At 23.6% G+C, this 19,074-nt stretch overlaps 2 protein-coding genes across 4 annotated transcripts; both read right to left on the bottom strand.

The window, feature by feature from the left end:
* Positions 1-541: 541 nt before the first annotated feature.
* LOC129606365 (transcriptional adapter 3) lies at positions 542-3,069 on the bottom strand. The gene is made up of 7 exons (XM_055516669.1): positions 2,490-3,069; positions 2,124-2,421; positions 1,824-2,031; positions 1,554-1,762; positions 1,256-1,493; positions 1,038-1,199; positions 542-981 (listed from the first exon to the last, which is right to left on the bottom strand). Exons 1-7 carry the CDS (start codon positions 2,701-2,703, stop codon positions 823-825), a joined length of 1,488 nt encoding a protein of 495 aa, XP_055372644.1. The 5' UTR covers positions 2,704-3,069; the 3' UTR covers positions 542-822.
* A 1,169-nt stretch (positions 3,070-4,238) lies between these two features.
* On the bottom strand, positions 4,239-11,201 carry LOC129606280 (septin-2). Of its 3 annotated transcripts, none has more exons than XM_055516514.1 (5): positions 7,347-7,485; positions 7,136-7,253; positions 6,260-7,065; positions 5,938-6,075; positions 4,239-5,717 (listed from the first exon to the last, which is right to left on the bottom strand). In XM_055516514.1, the coding sequence occupies exons 1-5, from the start codon at positions 7,374-7,376 to the stop codon at positions 5,553-5,555; spliced, it is 1,257 nt and encodes a 418-aa protein (XP_055372489.1). In that variant the 5' UTR covers positions 7,377-7,485; the 3' UTR covers positions 4,239-5,552. The 3 variants fall into 3 exon arrangements, with proteins under 3 accessions (XP_055372489.1, XP_055372490.1, XP_055372488.1); XM_055516515.1 differs by having other exon boundaries at positions 7,350-7,480; XM_055516513.1 differs by lacking the exon at positions 7,347-7,485 and adding an exon at positions 11,081-11,201 and having other exon boundaries at positions 4,241-5,717.
* Positions 11,202-19,074: the final 7,873 nt, after the last annotated feature.

Below are 19,074 nucleotides of genomic sequence, written 5' to 3'. Positions count from 1 at the left end.
GTAAATAATTTTTTTAATTCGAACATCTAAATTATGTTCAATTTCAATTAAATTATTGAATGCATATAAATAATTCTTCATTGAATTTCAACAAAATGAACAAGTATTTTTCCCATAATGTTAATAAAATTTCGTACTTTAATATTTTCAACTATTTTTACTTTGGCTATGGGCAATTAAGATTTTTTCTCACCATAAACTTCTTTAGAACATCCTTAATCGCGGTCCAGCACATCATCATCATTTGTGGGGCATGAATTAATCAAATCACACGTTTAAAAATTAATATTTTTACAATATTTTTTGTTTCAGTGAAATTTTAAGACATTTTTGAGATGCATATAAATAATAATTCAAATTGTTAATATTATAATAAATATATGTATGTATGTATAATTTTACTATAATAATTTAAATATTGTATAATATATTATCCATGCATATAAATTTTTTTTAAACACAAGTTTTTTGTTTCCTTCTTTTTATTTTATTTTTAAATTTTTTTAAAGATCTTTCTAATATGTTTCAATTTTTTCTTCATTTTTTTCTACAGATATATATGTAGCTATTTTATTTTAATTTTAAAAATGTTGTAGCCTAATTTTAACTAAAATAATTAAAATATTAAGATATTTTTGACAGCAAAATTTTTTCTAAATAGAAAAAAATCAATTTATTTTTAAAACTAAACATTTAATATTAAAAGTTACGATAAAAACTAAATGTCCAATTAATAATTTAAGACTAAAAGTAAAGATTTTTTTTAAAACTAGCAGTGGTAATTTAATAAAAAATGAAAAAGAATAGGACAGAAGAAAGCACCTACTCCTTTGAATTTGGTCCAGGAACTGGCATGCTATCTAATTGTTCACATAATCTTCTTTGCTCTTGCGTTAATCTGAATATATCTTCCTGCTCATTCGAAGTTAACGGTCGACGTTTCTGCTTTGCTATTAGAACTTTTTTGTACATTTCTATGATCTAAAAACCGCAAAATAATAGACAAAATTGCAATTAAAATAAAAAATAAAAATTACTTCCTGATCTACTTGATCTAATTTCCTTTTAACTTCCAGTCTTTGTAATTCTGCTTTTGCAGCTAATTTTAAATTTTGTAGTTCAGTTCGATTGAATTCTGAAATGGCAGTTAACTCAGCTACAACACGTTTTATTTCATTTAATATTTCATCTTCATCATTCTGGAATCAAATATTAATTAAAATTAAAATGTCATTGAAGCTATTAAGGTCTTAACCTTTGGAAAATCATCTAAATCCAATATTCCTTGTTCTATTAACTCCTTTTTCATTCGCTTTTCTATACTTATGCCATTTTTCATTAGAGAAAGAGATCTTAAGGTGGAGGCGGAATTTGATGTGGTATTTTCGGAACTACTATTGCTGTCCGCATTTGAAAAACCATCCGTAATTAAATTCTCTTCCATTAATGCTGAAACCAAACGTTGCGTTAAGGGTCCTGTAATACCTTCACCCCTAAATGAAATAGTTTTTTTGGTTTGTCGTCAATTTAATAATAAATTATAAAAAAATTACATTATTTTCTCCCCCTTTTTTAATAAGTCCCCACTGTCCATATTATTTGTGTGTAAACTGTTTTTTGATTTTGATTTTGGGTTTGAACTAGAGTTGTCTTTCTCTTCCTTAATATCTTCGGCCGCCCATATAGAGCTATAGTGAGGTCCAAGATCAGGTATAGGTGGTATTAAAGGCCCTTGATACTGCTCTAATAAATCATCAATTAACTAAAATTTAAAATTAACAAAAATATAACAGATTCTTAAAAAGAATTAAAATTGTTCTAACTTTAAGATCCTCATTAGTTAATGGCATACAATAAGGCTCAACTGAAAGCCAAAATTTATTTGGGATATCATTCTTAGGCAGCATTAGCTTTTGTTCCTTTTTTGGTACATGATGTGCTTGGGTGTGATGATGCGGATGATGATGTTGATGCTGCTGATGTTGCTGTTGCTGCTGTTGTTGAGGTATCGAATGTGTTGTTGACTCACTGCTGTTGTATTAAAAAAAAACATTAAATAATGAATATGCATTATCAAAAATAAATATTTTTATATGGGAAGATTCGTTAACATTTATAGTTACCTATCATCCGTATGTAAGGATGCAGCCGGAGAATATGTTGAATTTGGATTTTTTTGTTTTGTTGATTTGAACTGTGAAGTCTTAGATTTTTTATCATCTAATCTTTTGCGTTTGCCAGGTGATGACGGTTGTTTTTCTACTATTTTACTACGACGTTTATCATCCTTTTCTAAAGACTCATATTCCAATTTGAGAAATCTATGTCTCTGCGCAACGGTGGATAATAAGCTTTCTAATTCTAATTGTATAAAATCCAAATCTTCGGCTGGAACAAAGTCATCTTTCGATCTCATTAACGCTAAAATTTTAAATTAATTTAATATTGTAACTATGCGTAAATAGCAAAATGGTAAATTTTTATCTTACAAGACGAATATTTTGGCAATAAACGTGCATTATCACCAATTTTAATAAATGGTATATTAACGGTCGGTTCCGTATCATTCGTTTCCAATATAATATTAGTTCCCCCTGAAGTCTGATGAGGAGTTTTCGTTACTGTGATTTTAGAAGAAGTTGACGAACCGCTTTGTGAACGACTACCTTTTGCACCAGAACTCGAACCCCTTTTACTGAACATTTTCTAATTTCTTTTTTTGATTTATGTTTTATGTATTTTTTTCTAAATTTCCAAGATATTCAATGTAGTTTTGAATTTGATTTGAGTACATACATAGTTAAGTTCTAATTTGACATTTCACCAAATCAAATGACAACCCATATGTCAAAAACTATTTTTCTTTCTTGTTAATTTATGTGGACAGAAAAGATGCCAAACACAATTAAAACAATTGAAAGTCTAATGCTTTTTTAATATTTTCAATGCACAAAATTACCAATTCCAAAAAATTATTTCTATAAAACTAAGAGAAAAATATTTAATATATTTGACGCGTATTTTTCTTTGTAAAATGAATAAAATTTCTAACAACTCGGGATGTGTCACTTCCCCTACAAGCGTAAAAATATTCAATGAATTATGCATTGATATGGCAAATGATTACTTTAATATTGGCGATTACTTTTTATTGTTACTTTTGAAAAAACTTTTCTCTTTACTATTAAGATAATATGTAAGTATGCAAAACAGAAATGGTTGAAAATTTCACTTCTTTTAAATTAAATTTCAATTTTTAATACATTTCTGTCAAAAGTTTTTATTTAATGAAAAAAAAATTGATAAGTCAAGTCTTTGAAATTAGTTTATACAGTGGCCATATAAATTTAGATTGATTAGATGTGTTTACACGATGGCTTTTGCATCAAATAATTACATACATTTCATTCTGTATTGCAAACAAACTTTATTGGCTAGGAAAATGAAACTTATGTCAACCATTGATTCAGCAGTCGTCGAATAAGCACAGGTATTGGGAGTGTTGAAATATATTTTAGTCGAGCAAGTTATGCTAGATTAAACAAAATACAATGCAGTTTTATACCAAATTCTCTTTTTCCATTATTAATGGTCTCATAGAAGATCTAGCACCATTCCGGTGCTTCTAAAAAAATTTATTAAAAATAAATTATACGATATATCGTCGAAAAGGTTTCAGATTATTATAAGTGTTCCTGGAAAGTTTTCTGACAACCGGACCGGCCAGAAATCATTGAATATGCTACAAGGTTTATTATGAATTGAAAGATTGTAACGTGAAAGGCATGAATATTAGAAAAATTATACTTTAGAAATTCTCCCTTTTGACTGTTGCTGAAATTTTATTTATTTTTGATGAAGAAATTCTAAGTGCTGAAACTCTTAAAAATGGAGATTTCTAGAAGTCAGAAAATGTCTTATAATCGAAAAAAAATTTTTTAATCCGATAGCAAAAACAAATTAAACATAATGACAAGATAATGTATGAAATATCCTAACTTAAAAGATGCAATAATAAAATTTTAATACACAATTAAGCTTACGGTTGTAGGCATTATAATGTGTAGTAAATACAGTATTACTGCAATTTTGAAGTTATGGATATTATATATATTTTACAATAAGCAAATCATTGAAATTTGTTTCTTAATAAAACTGTACAATGTATAATATTACTTACATATGTATATTAATAACTACATTACAGTACATATTTTAAACAAATGTTTTTAAAAGATATAATGAAATATAGTATGTATAAAACGCATGTTTTTTTTTTAAATAATACTATGACTATATATATGTATGTATGCATATAACAAAAAATCAAACTTTTTTTTGGGAATTTACTTCCTTTCTTGGTTTTAATAAGAATTTAATTATACTTATCGCTGCTTCCATGAGTATATTAAACTAAATAAAGAAATAATGGTTTGGAAAGTTTCAATTAAAATGTTTAAAAAATTATTATTTAGAAGCTTGAGCCATGCTTCATTTAATTCTTTTGTTTAATTGTAAATTCAAACAAGAAATATTCAAACAAAAAAAACTTTATTACATAAATACTTTTATATTTTCATAAAAACATTAAGGAAGCAAATGAAAAGTAACCGTTAATTGTTTTTTTAAGCTTATTAAATTGAACTGAACGAATGTTCTACTCCGAATGCCTTTATGAAAAAATCCAATACACGATATAGGATAATCATAGCGCATTATTGTCGTTTTATGACGTTATTTTGAAGCAATAGCCGGTAAAACCGACAAATTTTTTTATTCGTATGTATTTTTATTTAATTATTATTTAATTTAAAAATTTAAATGGTATTAAAAATTTTTGGTATTTGTATTACAGTATATATATGTATGTAAAAACTATAATACATATATGTATTTATATATAAAAAGTAATTTTTTTTTTAAATATTAACAACACAATTTTTTTAATAGAATAATTGTGTTTTTTTCAATATGAAGGTCAATCAATAATTTAAAACTTTTTGACGATTATTCGGAAAGCTGTAACTCTAGCACTGCAAAAGTTTTAGGAAATATCGTGTACTGTACGATAATTTTTTTCATAATGAAGCCCAATAATTCTTTTATAATCTGGTATGATTTTAGAACTCCGTTACTTTCAATTTCAAAAATAATTATTGTAAATATAAATTATAAAAACCACTTTAAAAATTTAAGCTGTAATTAGTCGTTTTTAATTTAAAATTTATTTAAATTGTGCGTAAAATGATTAATTTATTATATTCTTTTTATTAGGTTTAATATAATATGAAATATAGATAAAATTTATACAAATGTTAGTATTTAATGATTTTCTTTAATGAAAATTTCCTTAGTAAATTATTAATACTTTTTTCATATAATTGTTACTTTATTTGGTTTTTAAAAATTAGTTTAAAAACTAAAAAATTAAAAAAACAAGACAAAATTATTCACCAAAAATATTAAAAGTGAATGTTATTTAAATAAATATTTATGCAATATTTGCATATTATTACACCTTAGTTTTTCGATATTAATTCTAAAGATAAACCTCATTTTTTCTTATTTTTTCCTAAAGTCAAAGTATGATGGGTTGCCATTTGTGCTTTACGCCTATTAAATTCGACAAATTCTTCTTCAAGCTTCTTACGTGCATCTTCCAATTTACGTTTCTCTTCAGCATGATCTTTCTTCAATTTATCGAATTTAGAATGAAGCTAAAATTTTTAACATTTAAGATTTACGTATCAATTAATATAAAAGTAATAAAAATTCTCTAATGAGTTTTTAAATTCAAAATTTTTTGGCAATTCAAACCTTTTTAATCTCAAAATTATCTCAAATTCAAAACATCAGCAAGAAAATTGTAGAGTTAAAGCAGGTTTAAAGTGACATAAAAGAAAAACTTATTCGATATGAATATTATTTAGAACAAACCTCTTTTTCGCTATCCTTTAATTCGGCTTCTTTCTCTTTGACCCGTTGCACAAACATCTGCCTTACTTCTTCTTCCTTAGCTTGCAATTCTGCTAAGTGGTTGGATCGTTTGGCTTCAAATGTTTGTTGGAATGATACCTAAAAAGGAAATTTAGTATTTAATTTATGGCAATACTTTTATTTTATTAAAGAACGTAATGTAAAGAAATTTTGATAAGACATTTTCAGTACATTAAACTTTTATTTGATAAATTTGTGTAATATAATTCGGATTACTGATTTCAAAACGATCTAAAATTTGTATTATTTTATTCATACTTACTGGCTTATTTTCACTATCAACATCGGTAAATCCCATTTGTTCTAATCGTTTTTGTCTGTACAACTCGTAATGTTTTGTATGGGTTTTTTCTCTCATATCTTCCATATTCGTTCTAATTAACATTTCTCTTAGTTTAACAAAATCACAATGTCCTTCGTTTTCAACTTGCACTGTGCCCCAAGGATACTGCCTGGCTCGCACCATTTTATTACCCAAGCGTACAAAATCTGTGCTACCGACAACAGCGAAGGGTACATGACCATTCATTATGGAATTCGTTTCAGACACTGTTTCATCATCAGTTGGAAACTGATAAATATGTACGCCATTTGATTGTAATTCTTGATTGATTTTTGCCTTAAAGCGTTGTAGCTCGATTTTAGATATTGTATCGGCTTTGGCAATAATTGGTATTATATTCACTTTTGTATCCAGTTTTTTCATGCAAACCAAATCTAATGATTTAAGACCGTGTCCTGTGGGGCAAATGAAGTATAAACATATGTGTATACGACTGTCATGACAGGCTGATAAAGAACGTTTTATTTTTAATTCTTCTTGTAAATATGCTTCAAATTGTGCATCAATATAATCAACAACTGCCTTAAATGAATCATCTTTATTTATTTGATCCCCGTATCCAACAGTATCGCAAATTGTTAATTTCAAACGAACTGAACTTTCCTGAAGCTCATACGTATGGGCTTTGAGTTTAACATTTGGCAATGTATGTGGACTGGGTGTAGATTCAAAACTAGTATTAAAAAGTGTATCCATTAGGGTTGACTTTCCTAAACCAGTCTCACCTATGCAAATTAGTGAACAGAATAATTAAACCATTTTTATTTTCTGATTATAAAAATAAAAATTATTTACCAATACACATAATATTGAAAACAAATCCATTTTGAACACTTTTATTGACAAGTTGATCAGGTAAGCTATCAAAACCAACATGTCCTGCCAATTTCAAAGTTCGTATATGGTGCTCATGCTAAAATTATTTAGAAAAGGTTTAATTTAATAATATTATTTTCATTATAAGAATATGTAGTTGAAAATGTATGTATTATTGTGAACTTTATACCACGTAACAGTAGGAATACATTCGAATCATTTCGAAATTATAATATTTAAAACTGCAATATTTTCAAATATTTTATTTTCAAAAACAATCAATTTTAATATGCGAAATTAGTTACAAAAATCTTTCTTTATTCGTTCAGAAGTAAAACTGTACTACTTTAATGCAAAATAGAAAAAATTTTGCAATAAGGATATGCTGTCCACTTCAAAATTTTAATTTTTCCTATAAAAAAATTACGTCCTTTATAAATACATCTTTTACACTGTAAGTGCAATTCATTTAAGATTTAGATAAAGCGAAAATGATGTCAAGAATATGTGGAAATATCAAAAATATTTTATATTAATAACATTTCAAACCAAAAGTCGAGTTGACACACAATATCAAAATATTCAATTTTATAATAAATACTTCTAAAAGTAAAACGTGTTAAAGAAATTCAAATTCTAAACTTATTATTACCCAACTCTCGCTTAAAACAATAACATTATTTTAATTATACGAAACATTTTTTTTGAGTTAAAATAATAAAAATCTAATTTATAATTTTAATAAATTAAAATTATTTAAAAAAAACAGACGAATGTTCAGACAAAAAAGATAAACTTTTAAGATAATTAAGATTTTGGAATCGGTACAAAAAAAAAAATTATTTTTAGAAATCGTTCATGCATTTATAAATTTTAAGTGATCCTTGAATTTATTTTTTCTTGGAATGCCATTGAAGAGAACAGCATCAGAATCCTTTTATATAAAAAAAAAGGAAGGAGAACAATAAAAGAAAATATTGTACAGTAAATTTGATTAGAGCAGCAATTCCATTTGAATTGCATGCCTTTAAAATAACTTTTTCCAAATTTCAGGTTGCTGGTTGATATGAAACTGACAATTACAAGAAAAATAACATCAGTCCTTTTAGATCAAAACTTAATAGTTTTTGTACCAAGGAATAGTAAAATTTTTAATTTTTTTTTTTTCAAAATTGGAAAAGTTTAATTTACGAAATTGTTAAACATGATTTTCTTGCAACGAAAATTCAAAGTACATATGTAGAATAGTGTATGTAACAAATAGATATCTATAATTATAATATGTTTTTATAAGTAATACAATTGAATAATTATTTCTTAATTAATGCATATAACATGTAATACAGAAATTGTTACGATAGAAAAATTTTACTCTAAAAACTTGTATGGACACAAAATAATTTTTTTGAATTTTATAAAAGTGTTAATTTAAAAAAATTGGCACAAAATAATTGAATAAATTCATGTGATTAAGGTCAGTAGTGAAAATTGTTCCCCTTACTGCAAATTAAATATCGCGTAAGCAACTAGGTATATAACAGCATAAAATTTATGAATGGAGTACCTATAAACCCATTTTATTAGCTCTATTATAGCAAATGTAGACATGATAAACAAATAATGCAATATAAATACAATTGATGTATTATGTATATAAATACATACATATATGTGATACATACGTGCACGTAGAATACATCCATTTGAAGGAAATAAAATGAAAAAAATTGTAAAATCGGTACCTAATATAAAATTGTATCGAGTTTAACATTAGCATATTAGAACGTTAAATATCCACTGACCACCATAAACAACGGATATGGGCACGTATTTAACATATTAAATACATATTACTTATATACATACATATGTACATCATATAAATAAATATTCACTGCATAATAAGGTATGGTAAAAATAAACAAAAAGTTTTCTAAACAACTATTTAGGGACGGTAACCATATTGTACTAAATAATGAAAAAACCAAAATAATAAACAAAGTGCAGGAAAAGAATTTTTTAATAGAATTTTACAGTTGGGTTTTGAATACAATTTTAGAGTGGCAAATGTACATAGCGTATAATATACTATAGAAATTTTAAATCTGATATAGAATATATTCTATACAGCACATTTACTTGTTGTATGACATACATACATAACATAAGAGTTTACAAATTCATTAAATATTCTAAAAACGTATTAAGTAAAATAAATTCAAAAAAGTAGGTGCTCTGTGCATTGAAATTATTATTACTCGTATGTATGTATGAAGACTCCACATCATTATAAAATTTATTGATCAATTATATTCTTCTTAGCACTTACATTATATTATTTTTTACATTCACTCACTTTCATATAAAAAGGTTTATTTTTATTCAATTAGATATTTAAATAAGTAGATATCCGGTAGATATATACATCTCATACTGCTATTTTAAGGTGCATACATGTATACGTAGTGTATGAATATTCTTACCCCTGTTAAATGCAGATTATTGAATAAATATCACTTATTACTCATTAACAATTTCCAACATAGAGCTGAATAATATGTACAAAGGTAACATGTATTATTGATTTTTTGCAATATTGTATATTGATTAGGTAGATAAGTATTAAATATTTTTTAATTTTCAAAGTCACAATCAATAATAAATATTATTAAAATGTAAGTATGAACATACCCATAAATGATTTCTTCCCGTCTGCTTTGAACAAGCACTTAAAAGCGATTGCATATTATTTAATTTTTAAGTATATTTTGAAGAAAACCGAAATAGTAGGTATTTGCAACAGAAAACATACTATCCAGTTTAAGTTTAATATTACAAAAAAATCTATAAAAATATAACAAGGTTGATATCTTAGAAACCATTTATTATTAAATCTTGTAATAATGTCGTCTCTCTATTTATGTCCTTGATAAAAAAAAATAAATATTTCTCTTTATGATTCATTGATTTCTTTTTAAATTACTCAACATAAGGTAAATGCCCTACCGCAATTCATTTTTGTACTCACATTGTATTGCATACAATAAGTATTTACCTACAATATGTTATATAGCTAGGTACATATTTATTTTTCGATTACATTTGCAGTAACATAATAAAGTAAAAATTTAGTAAATTTAGTAATTTGGAAAACTTTTTATTTACATAGCCGAATGTTTACCTGATATATGAAATAGACTGGAGACATAAAAAAACAATAAATGGATTCACATACTATATAACCAGGTGTCTATCTAAATAATAAGGTAAATTCCAAAAACAACAAGATTTGATAATTTCTAGTATTTTCATAATATGTAATGAATTACTACAAAAATGTTTCAATGCAATTTAGGTATAACGTACAATTAGGTTGCTGTCTTAATAGATTAAAACTTATTGATGGAACATTTTTTTAATTATTTGGTATTTACTATACGAAATAATGTAATTACAGCCAGATTATACTTTTTCACTCTGGAAATGTGTTTTATTAAAATTCACTCAAGAGATCAAGCAAATATTTTTTTATTTAAAATGGAATTTATCCATTTCATTTTGTAAAAATTTTTGTTTTTTATTTCCTGCACTATTAACTAAATTTTTGTTCATATTTGTAAAACTCATAATAAAATACAAAATTTATATTCAAATTTTTAATTATATTTTGAAAAATGTATGTATATCTTGAAAATTTCTTCACTCTATAAATCAAAATTTTGTCAAGTTTTTAAAGAAAAATAAAGAACATTTAAAAAACGACAGACATTAAAACTACGCCTTCTTAACTTTAAATTGATCCCAGACATGAGTAGAACAAGCTAAGTTCTACTCAGCAAGAAAATTATTGTATTTAACAAGAAAATTATTGTATTTCTAAACAAACCTTTTTTTTAATTGCTGAAAATTATGGAACTTTATTACCTTGGGAATTTCAACATCTGCGGCAGCCATTATTTAAATGTAATTTAATTTAATCACCAAAAAAAAAAAATATTTCCACAATACACAATTTTGCAACACAACAGATAACAGAACAGCAGAATCTCAACTGAAAATTACCTTCAAGACAACTTATATTTTAAATGTTCTAATTGAAATGTCAAAATTAAAAGCATAACAAACAAAAAAGCTTCCTCATACAGTGTTGCATTTTTAACTTTTTTTCGTAGTATCTTGGTTTAAAAAGTAGTAGGAAACGTTTACACTCAACGATATTTTAAAGGTTTTTTTTATCAAAATTGGATAAATTATTAACGGATTGTAAATATCTTCGGATTTTAAGTGAAAAGGGCGAGATTTTATTGGATGGAAAATACAAATAAAATTGTCAACAGGCGACCATTACAGTTCCAGTGTTTACGCCAATTGTCTCTGACGTCATATATACTTTGTTAAATAAAAAAATAAAAGGAACTTGTATAATACCTTCAGAAATATTCAAGATTCAGATATCGTCCACAAAATTAAAACAAAAAAACACAAAAGAAATTGTTTAAGTTGATATAAAATGTATATACATTTTTCATTTTGTACCCAGAAATTAATGTTTAATACATATATATGTATGTGTTAAAAATTATTTTGCCTTATTTTAATTAATGCTGTGTGTTGTGTATTAAACGACTGATAATGTATTACATTGGAATTAGATTTTCTAGCTAGATTCGGATAATGCAAGATACAACTTTTTGCTTTGATTTGCTAGCAGAAAAATTACGACGCAACATTAAATTAATAATAGAAAATTCATAATTTGAATTGCCTCGTATAATTTCATTCAAACCTTTAAAGTTAATTACTTTTAATTGTCGCAAAGCTCAGTTCCAATTTTGACAGTTTCAAAATTTGTATAGTGACAATTTGTTTAGAAACAATAACAAATTAAGTTTGCAATCAAGTTGTATATTTTGACATCTAGATTTGAGATCAGAAAATGAAATAATTTTTGGTGTTGCTTTGAATTTGCATTTTTATTCCATATACCACAATTTTTTATTGCAGCTGTCAAATTTTGTGTGGATCTTTATATCCTGATTATGTTTATAATTTTAATTGAAGCTTTTGATTAAAATATGAAATAATTGGAATAAAGCTTAATTTTAAGACGTCGTCATATGGTTAAAAAATTACATTTTCGTCAATTTTTTTTAGATTACAGAGTGGGTGTACATCATGGAATGAATTGTCAAATGAATGAAAAAATTGGAATTGTCAAAGTCATATGCTTTGACATTTAGTTATGATTTTAACTTGTCTTAAAACTTACCAATTAATGCGGAAAATGACAAGAGAAGTCAAATGTTAGTAGGCTACAGCTGAAAAATAAAAAATGATTAAAATATATTACCCACTTGTCAAGACAAGTTTTATGTGTTATTTGCTTTTTAAAGCAAAAACGAACTTTCGAAACGCTTTTCAAGCAGTAACAAATTGAGTGCTTTGTCAAAATTTCTGTATAGGATAATGTGGAACAATATTTCGCCTTTGCCTACAGTATGCAAATCACTAAAATTTTGTGAACGGAACCTGGTTGATTCAATTGACGTTCGGTTTGAGAATACGTTCTGATCAGATAAAAATTTTTTAATATAAAAACTCTGATTTTAGAAAATAATGCGATGAGCTTCATAGAGTTGTTTTTGAGCATGCATATTTCAACAAAGTAATTCCTTCCTTCACGAGACCGTATTAAATTTTAACTCTGTTATTAGTACAAAATAATGAGATCTTTCTCATGAGCGTATGTTTTTTCACTAAATTTTTACGAGTCGTATTAGTTTGACGTTGTCAAAAATAATTTTGTTATTTATAATGCTTAAAAGATAAAAAATGCTTTTTTGGAGATATTTATAGATTTTTAGTAGGCATAAAATTTTAGACTATATTAAAGTGGAAACAAAAAAAACCCAACCCCCAAATAAAGAAACGAATTAACGGGGAAATATGAAAGATGAAAAAACAAGTAGATGTAATATTTTCTGATAAAATCTTCAAATAAATCTGAACTTGAATTTACACCTGCAGTCGTATAAAAGTGTATGTATATAGAATATTCGAACTTTATAGAATACTGTTAAAAATATAGAAACTTCGAACTTTAAATTTATTGCACATTTTTAATAAATAAATGAATAAGCAACATGAGTCTGCAAATATTAAAATATTTTTTTTATTTAATCTTTACTAATAAAAATAACAATTTGTGGGTTTGCAATTATATTAATGAATGTGAAACAATTCGGTAAACTAACTGAAATTCGGGAAAAACAATTGAAGGGCTAGAACAAGATATGTAAATGTTCATTAGACAAAATTCAGAATGTCTAAATAATGGTAAATATGTAAGTATATATTTTTTATATCAATTTACCAAACTTTATCAAATATTAAATTTGTTTCACAGTGAATTCGTAAATGGTTGCCGGGCTGTAAAATGTAAAATTTTTCTCAACTACATGATTTTTGTTGGTTTTATTGCAATTGAATTTTTATTATCGTTAGATTTTCTTATTTAATTAAAATAATACATTTATGTAGTATAACCATTATTATTTATTTATAATCCTTTTAATTTATATAATTTTATTTATTTTATTTTTTTTTTTTCATATTACATAAGCAGAACACATCATATTGCATTCCAATTTTTTTTTTTAATTTTTTAAAACAAAAATTTCAGTTCATAATTATAGTACGTTTAAGATGTTTATTAAAATGTTTAAGTTATGAAAATTGATTAGAAAACAAAATTTTTTATTTTTATTTAAACTGCTTACAAAAAATTTATCAAAAACAACAAAGATTTATCAAACTTCTATTATATTAATTTGTAAAAGATTGTGTCCAATTAAAAAATTGGGGTAATTATATAAGATGTGAATCAAAAAAATTGTTGAGTATACTTATGTACATACATATGTATTTAATTTTTCAAACTTATTAGATAAGAAGAAACAGGATACTGGTTCTTTATATTTATGAGAAACTAAACAGGAAATTGAAAAAAAAATGTTGGAAATTGAATGTTATAATTATACTTAAAAGAATTTTGATGATTAGATAAAAATAATAATGAATAATTTAATTTTAGGATTCTAAAAATTTAAATTATTTAGTAACCAGTAAATAAAAATTTAGAATACATAGGTAACAACTACATATATAAAATATCGATTTATATAATTTTTATACCATCTTAAATACAAAGAGCTTGCAGAAGGCAAGAGTTAAAAATTGACAATTTTTAATTGCTTTTTTAATTTTTCTTAGCTATCGAGTAAATTTTGTAGTATATGTGTGTTTTTTTAATGAATAATCAAATTATATAGTATTTTCTTTTAAATAATATTTTATTAATATTTATTTATTTAAATAACAAGTATAATTATTGATGTATAATTTATAGAGTACGTATAGAAAGAGACAGAGAAAATGCGGTTTAATTTCTTTTTTTTTTTTTTAGTTTATTCAATTCTTTTTCCCTTTATTAATTTATGGAAGAATGTGATTTCAATAATTTAATATTTAAATTTATGATGACTGATTAATATAAATGCATACGGTGTAAAAATGCATTAAATAGTTTAGTTATCGAAAACAACCAGTATTTAATTAGAAAATAATTTTAAAGTTCTTTGTTTTTCATTGAAAAGAACCATTAAAATCAATAAGACCTTGCACAAAATTTTTTCTACGTAATAAAATTTGGAACTTTAATGACCATTTGATAGTGTTCAAACAAAAATTTTCTAAAGTGATTTACAAATTGATAAAAGTTATAAAAAATTCTAATATGACCAATTAATCTCCGGATAAGTCCGAAATAAATTAATATTGTTTGAAAAGTGACACAAAAATTTTATTATTCGATCATCATAAATACAATTATTAAATTAATTAACATTGATTTATAAATTTTGATAATAACTTCTTTATATTATATAAAAAATAATATTATATAGAGTTACCGTTATTATTCTTCGTGAGAATAAACTGGAAATAGTCTTATATTTTTATATTGGTATTAATATTTTACATTGTATATATAAATAATTTTATGTTTGAATATGTATGTACTAACATATCAATATAAGAAGTTAACTTTTTTTTTAATTTCTTTTGTTCTTTTTTATTTGTTTTTAACTAGCGTTACGGTAATAACTTTATACTTTCGCAGAAATTTAAAGTAATAAATTTTATTTTTAATTGCCAATTATTTTAAACAAATGTTGCATTTGAAAACTTGGAAATAAATATTTTGTATTAATTTTTTCATATTTTATATAAATAAAATTAATAATTTTTTTTTTTTTTATATATATAAAAGTTTATTTAATTTTTTTTACTAATTTGTTTTTTCATTGTGTTTGTATATTGTATTTATAATATTTTTAAATGAGATCTATAATTTTAAATCTTAATTTTTGTTTTCTTTTTATTGAATTAGTTTTCTTATCTAAACAATAATAATGCTATAATGCAAATTCAATTTAATAAAACTTTTAATTAAATAATTAATTATGTATAATCGCTATAACTATCTTTTTTTCAATATTTAATAATTATGAAAAATACGCATTTTTTTATTTGCCTTAAAACTATAATTTAATAATATGTATAATAACTATCTTTTATGCAATATACATGTATATATATATATATATATATATATATATATATATTCATAATGATAATAATAATAATAATTATAATAATAATAATAATAATAATAATGATAATAATAATAATAATAATTAATTGTTAATGAATAGTTTATATATATATATATACATACATCTATACGGCTTATATCCTTATTTGTGTTTATATGTATATAATATATATTGTATACATAATATTTATATTATCAAAGTTGCTATGTATATGTTACTCTATACTTTTCTTTTTAATTTTATCAATAGTAATATAAATACAATTTAATTTTATCTCTTCTATTATATTCAATATTGTCATAATGAATTTTTTTTAATTCAGGTTTAACTCTTTTTTAATTTATCTATTATTATTTCTCTTTTTCTGTCCTGTTATATAATTTTATATATTTATGCATATAATTTGTGTTTATTTTTAATATGATTGATGTTAATAATTATTTTAAAACCTATTACATATTTTATTGTATACGTGTAATTAAAGAAAGGTGGAAATATTAATTAATTGTTTAAAATGTTTTTTTTCCTATTAATATTAAAAAATATTTACGCAAGATTTTTCAATAGCCTTACAAAATTTAAAATAATAGAAATAGTTTACAATTAGTGTAAATAATGTAAAATATAAATACAAATCAAACGCATATAATAAAACACACAGGCTGAAAATTTTGTATTTGAATAATTATTTTAAATTTTGAAAATAAAGTTTCAAATAATTAATGATTAAAATTTATATGTAACAATAATTTAAAAAAAATTGATTTCGTACAATTTTTTCAAAATTTCTTTTTTTTTTTGTTTATTTAATAATTAAAAGTTGCATATGCGAAATTCCAAGTTTTAATAACTCAAGTAAATTGTGAGAAATACAGAAGCTTCAAAAATTTTGTTTTAATATTAATTTTCTATTTTACAGTGAATTTTTTAGTAGAACAATCAACATTATTGCAAGTTAACTAATAAAAAAAATATAATTAGTAAAGGGAAGTACAAAAAATATTGTTAAAAATTAAAAAAGAAAATTTTAAACATTTTCATAATTAAAAATGTAGATTCACTAAATTAACAAAAACATTTTAAAATGGTAAGTGCAACTTTCAAAAAATTTTTGAATATATCATAAAGCGAATTATTTTATATAGGATTCAATTTAAGTGTTTTTTTTTCTATTAAGTTAATATGTATGTACTTTATTTAGAACACATATGTATGTAATTATCATAATGTTTTATTGTAACTTAAATATTATATTTTTTTAAATAAAAAAAATGTAAAACAAGGTAAAAAAATTCAATAAAAAATTGTATTGGAAAATAATATTATATACATTTTATATATAATTAGTTAACTAGTAGTAAGTAAGCGTGTTTTGTATACTTCACATGAATTTAATTCGATAAAAATGTTGAAAAATAATTTCGCTTAAGTAATTATAGGCTACGATTCATTCTTTAGTCAAACTTCAAATTTAATTTTTTGAAATTAAATTTTTTCTAATTTTTCTTAAATTTTTTCTTAATTTTCTCATTTCAATATAAGGACTGAACTTGTCATCTTCAAAAACATGAAGTCGTCTAAACATGTGACATGAAGTCGACTAAAATTTATTATACCTTTATTATACTATAATTTATTATATTTGGAAAAAAAAAGATATTAAATTGTACGAATATGTATAAGACTAACATCCTTCTAACTCATCGAATAAGATGTGTTTAAGAGATTGAATAAGAATTTCAGTTATAAATGCAACATAACCACTATGAAATTTGAGCTTATTAAATTAGAGCAGAGCATTCTTATCGTTTTTTTTTGTCACTCGTTAATTTTAATGAAAAAATTTTGCGGCACACTAATATTGGCAACAGAAAATTTAATTCAAAAGTATTTCACTTCCTCCATGTCTACAACATATTTTTTTAAATTAGACGTAAGACCTTAATTTCCAATTTATTTTAAAATAGAAATTATTATTCATTAATTTTTTAAACTAATAATTTTACTACTTTTTAAGACAATTATAATTATATCTACGAATTCACATCTCGCTAGTAGAAAATAAACTGCATAATAAGTCATACTGGGATAGTTTAAAAAAATCAATATATATGTATGTAATTTAAAGTCTACAGTATGTAAAACTTCAATTTTGGTACAAATAAAATTATTGAAAGCTATAAATTTTCGAAATCAAAGGATATGATATATAAGCTGTAAGCAGCAGCTAGTACACTTATGGCTGCTAAGAGTTTTTATGTACAATATAATTTAAATTTCAATTGACTATTATGTAATTTAAATAAAATAATTCTCAAAATATGTCAGTTCATTTACATTTTAATTATTACAAAGTGAGTATTCCGTTTCATACGTAATTACCAAAATTTATTTTTTTTTGTTAAATTCAAAATTTACACTTAAATACATATGTACATATGTGTAAATCTTAAAGGCATTTTAAAATCATGTGAAGTATTTAACAACCATTTCAAAAACTTAGAATATTAAAACAACACAAAATATTATTAAATAGGCAGTGAATATTGTGTACAAAATGTATGCAATTTTACATAATATGTATGTTTATGTATGTTTTTATATAACTTGAGATTTTAAATGTATAAAAAATGTTTTACGAATTTTAAAATTTATTTTAAAATTTTTATTAGGTGTTAATTTTTTTTGTTTATTTATTTTGTTTTTTTTTTATTATGTATTTTTGAAAATAAAATGTAATGAATTTTAAACTTCTGATGGAAATACATAAATTGTGGTGGTGTTTTTCAATCTGAAGCTGTTTAGAGCACGCAAACTTTTGGAACGAACTACTTGAGAAACACGTCTAGGCAACTGTAAATATGTATAATGATTGGTTTAATTAAATTAAAATGAAAATGTAAACTCTAATATTAAAATTATGAAAAAATTTGTTTTGATTTTCTAAACGAAAATTGGAATTATTTTAGTACATTGAAAGTCTAAGGTTATGCTTATTTTATTGTTAAATAGAAAATTTCTAAGGTCAAGAATAAAATATAAATATTTTCCCTATGGAATGGCAAAGACAAATAATATTCAAAAAATATTTTAGTACATGATCGAATTCGTTGTAAATATGTATTATATTAACATGTATTTCCAAAGTGGTATTTACATATCGTACTATTTATAATTGCGAACTTAGACAAAGTGTCGGTGTAAATTAAGTTAAAATTTAAAACTTCTAAAAAAATGGTCGAA

Source organism: Condylostylus longicornis, unplaced genomic scaffold, assembly GCF_029603195.1.
Source record: "Condylostylus longicornis isolate FDR11 unplaced genomic scaffold, ASM2960319v2 ptg000018l, whole genome shotgun sequence".
Taxonomy (NCBI): domain Eukaryota; kingdom Metazoa; phylum Arthropoda; class Insecta; order Diptera; family Dolichopodidae; genus Condylostylus; species Condylostylus longicornis.
Note: the sequence above shows the minus strand (reverse complement) of the source record. Positions and strands in the feature narration are given on the sequence as shown.

Bases quoted from the DNA above. Each gene is read 5' to 3' on its own strand.
- LOC129606365 (XM_055516669.1), bottom strand. From the start codon at position 2,703: ATGTTCAGTAAAAGGGGTTCGAGTTCTGGTGCAAAAGGTAGTCGTTCA. The intron at 2,422-2,489 runs GTAAGATAAAAA...TTAAAATTTTAG, and splicing joins ATTGCCAAAATATTCGTCTT to CGTTAATGAGATCGAAAGAT. The intron at 982-1,037 runs GTAATTTTTATT...TGCGGTTTTTAG, and splicing joins TAGATCAAGTAGATCAGGAA to ATCATAGAAATGTACAAAAA.
- LOC129606280 (XM_055516513.1), bottom strand. From the start codon at position 11,110: ATGGCTGCCGCAGATGTTGAAATTCCCAAG. The intron at 7,254-11,080 runs GTAATAAAGTTC...AAATAATTTTAG, and splicing joins CAGATGTTGAAATTCCCAAG to CATGAGCACCATATACGAAC. The intron at 6,076-6,259 runs GTAAGTATGAAT...TTTCCTTTTTAG, and splicing joins TTGATAGTGAAAATAAGCCA to GTATCATTCCAACAAACATT.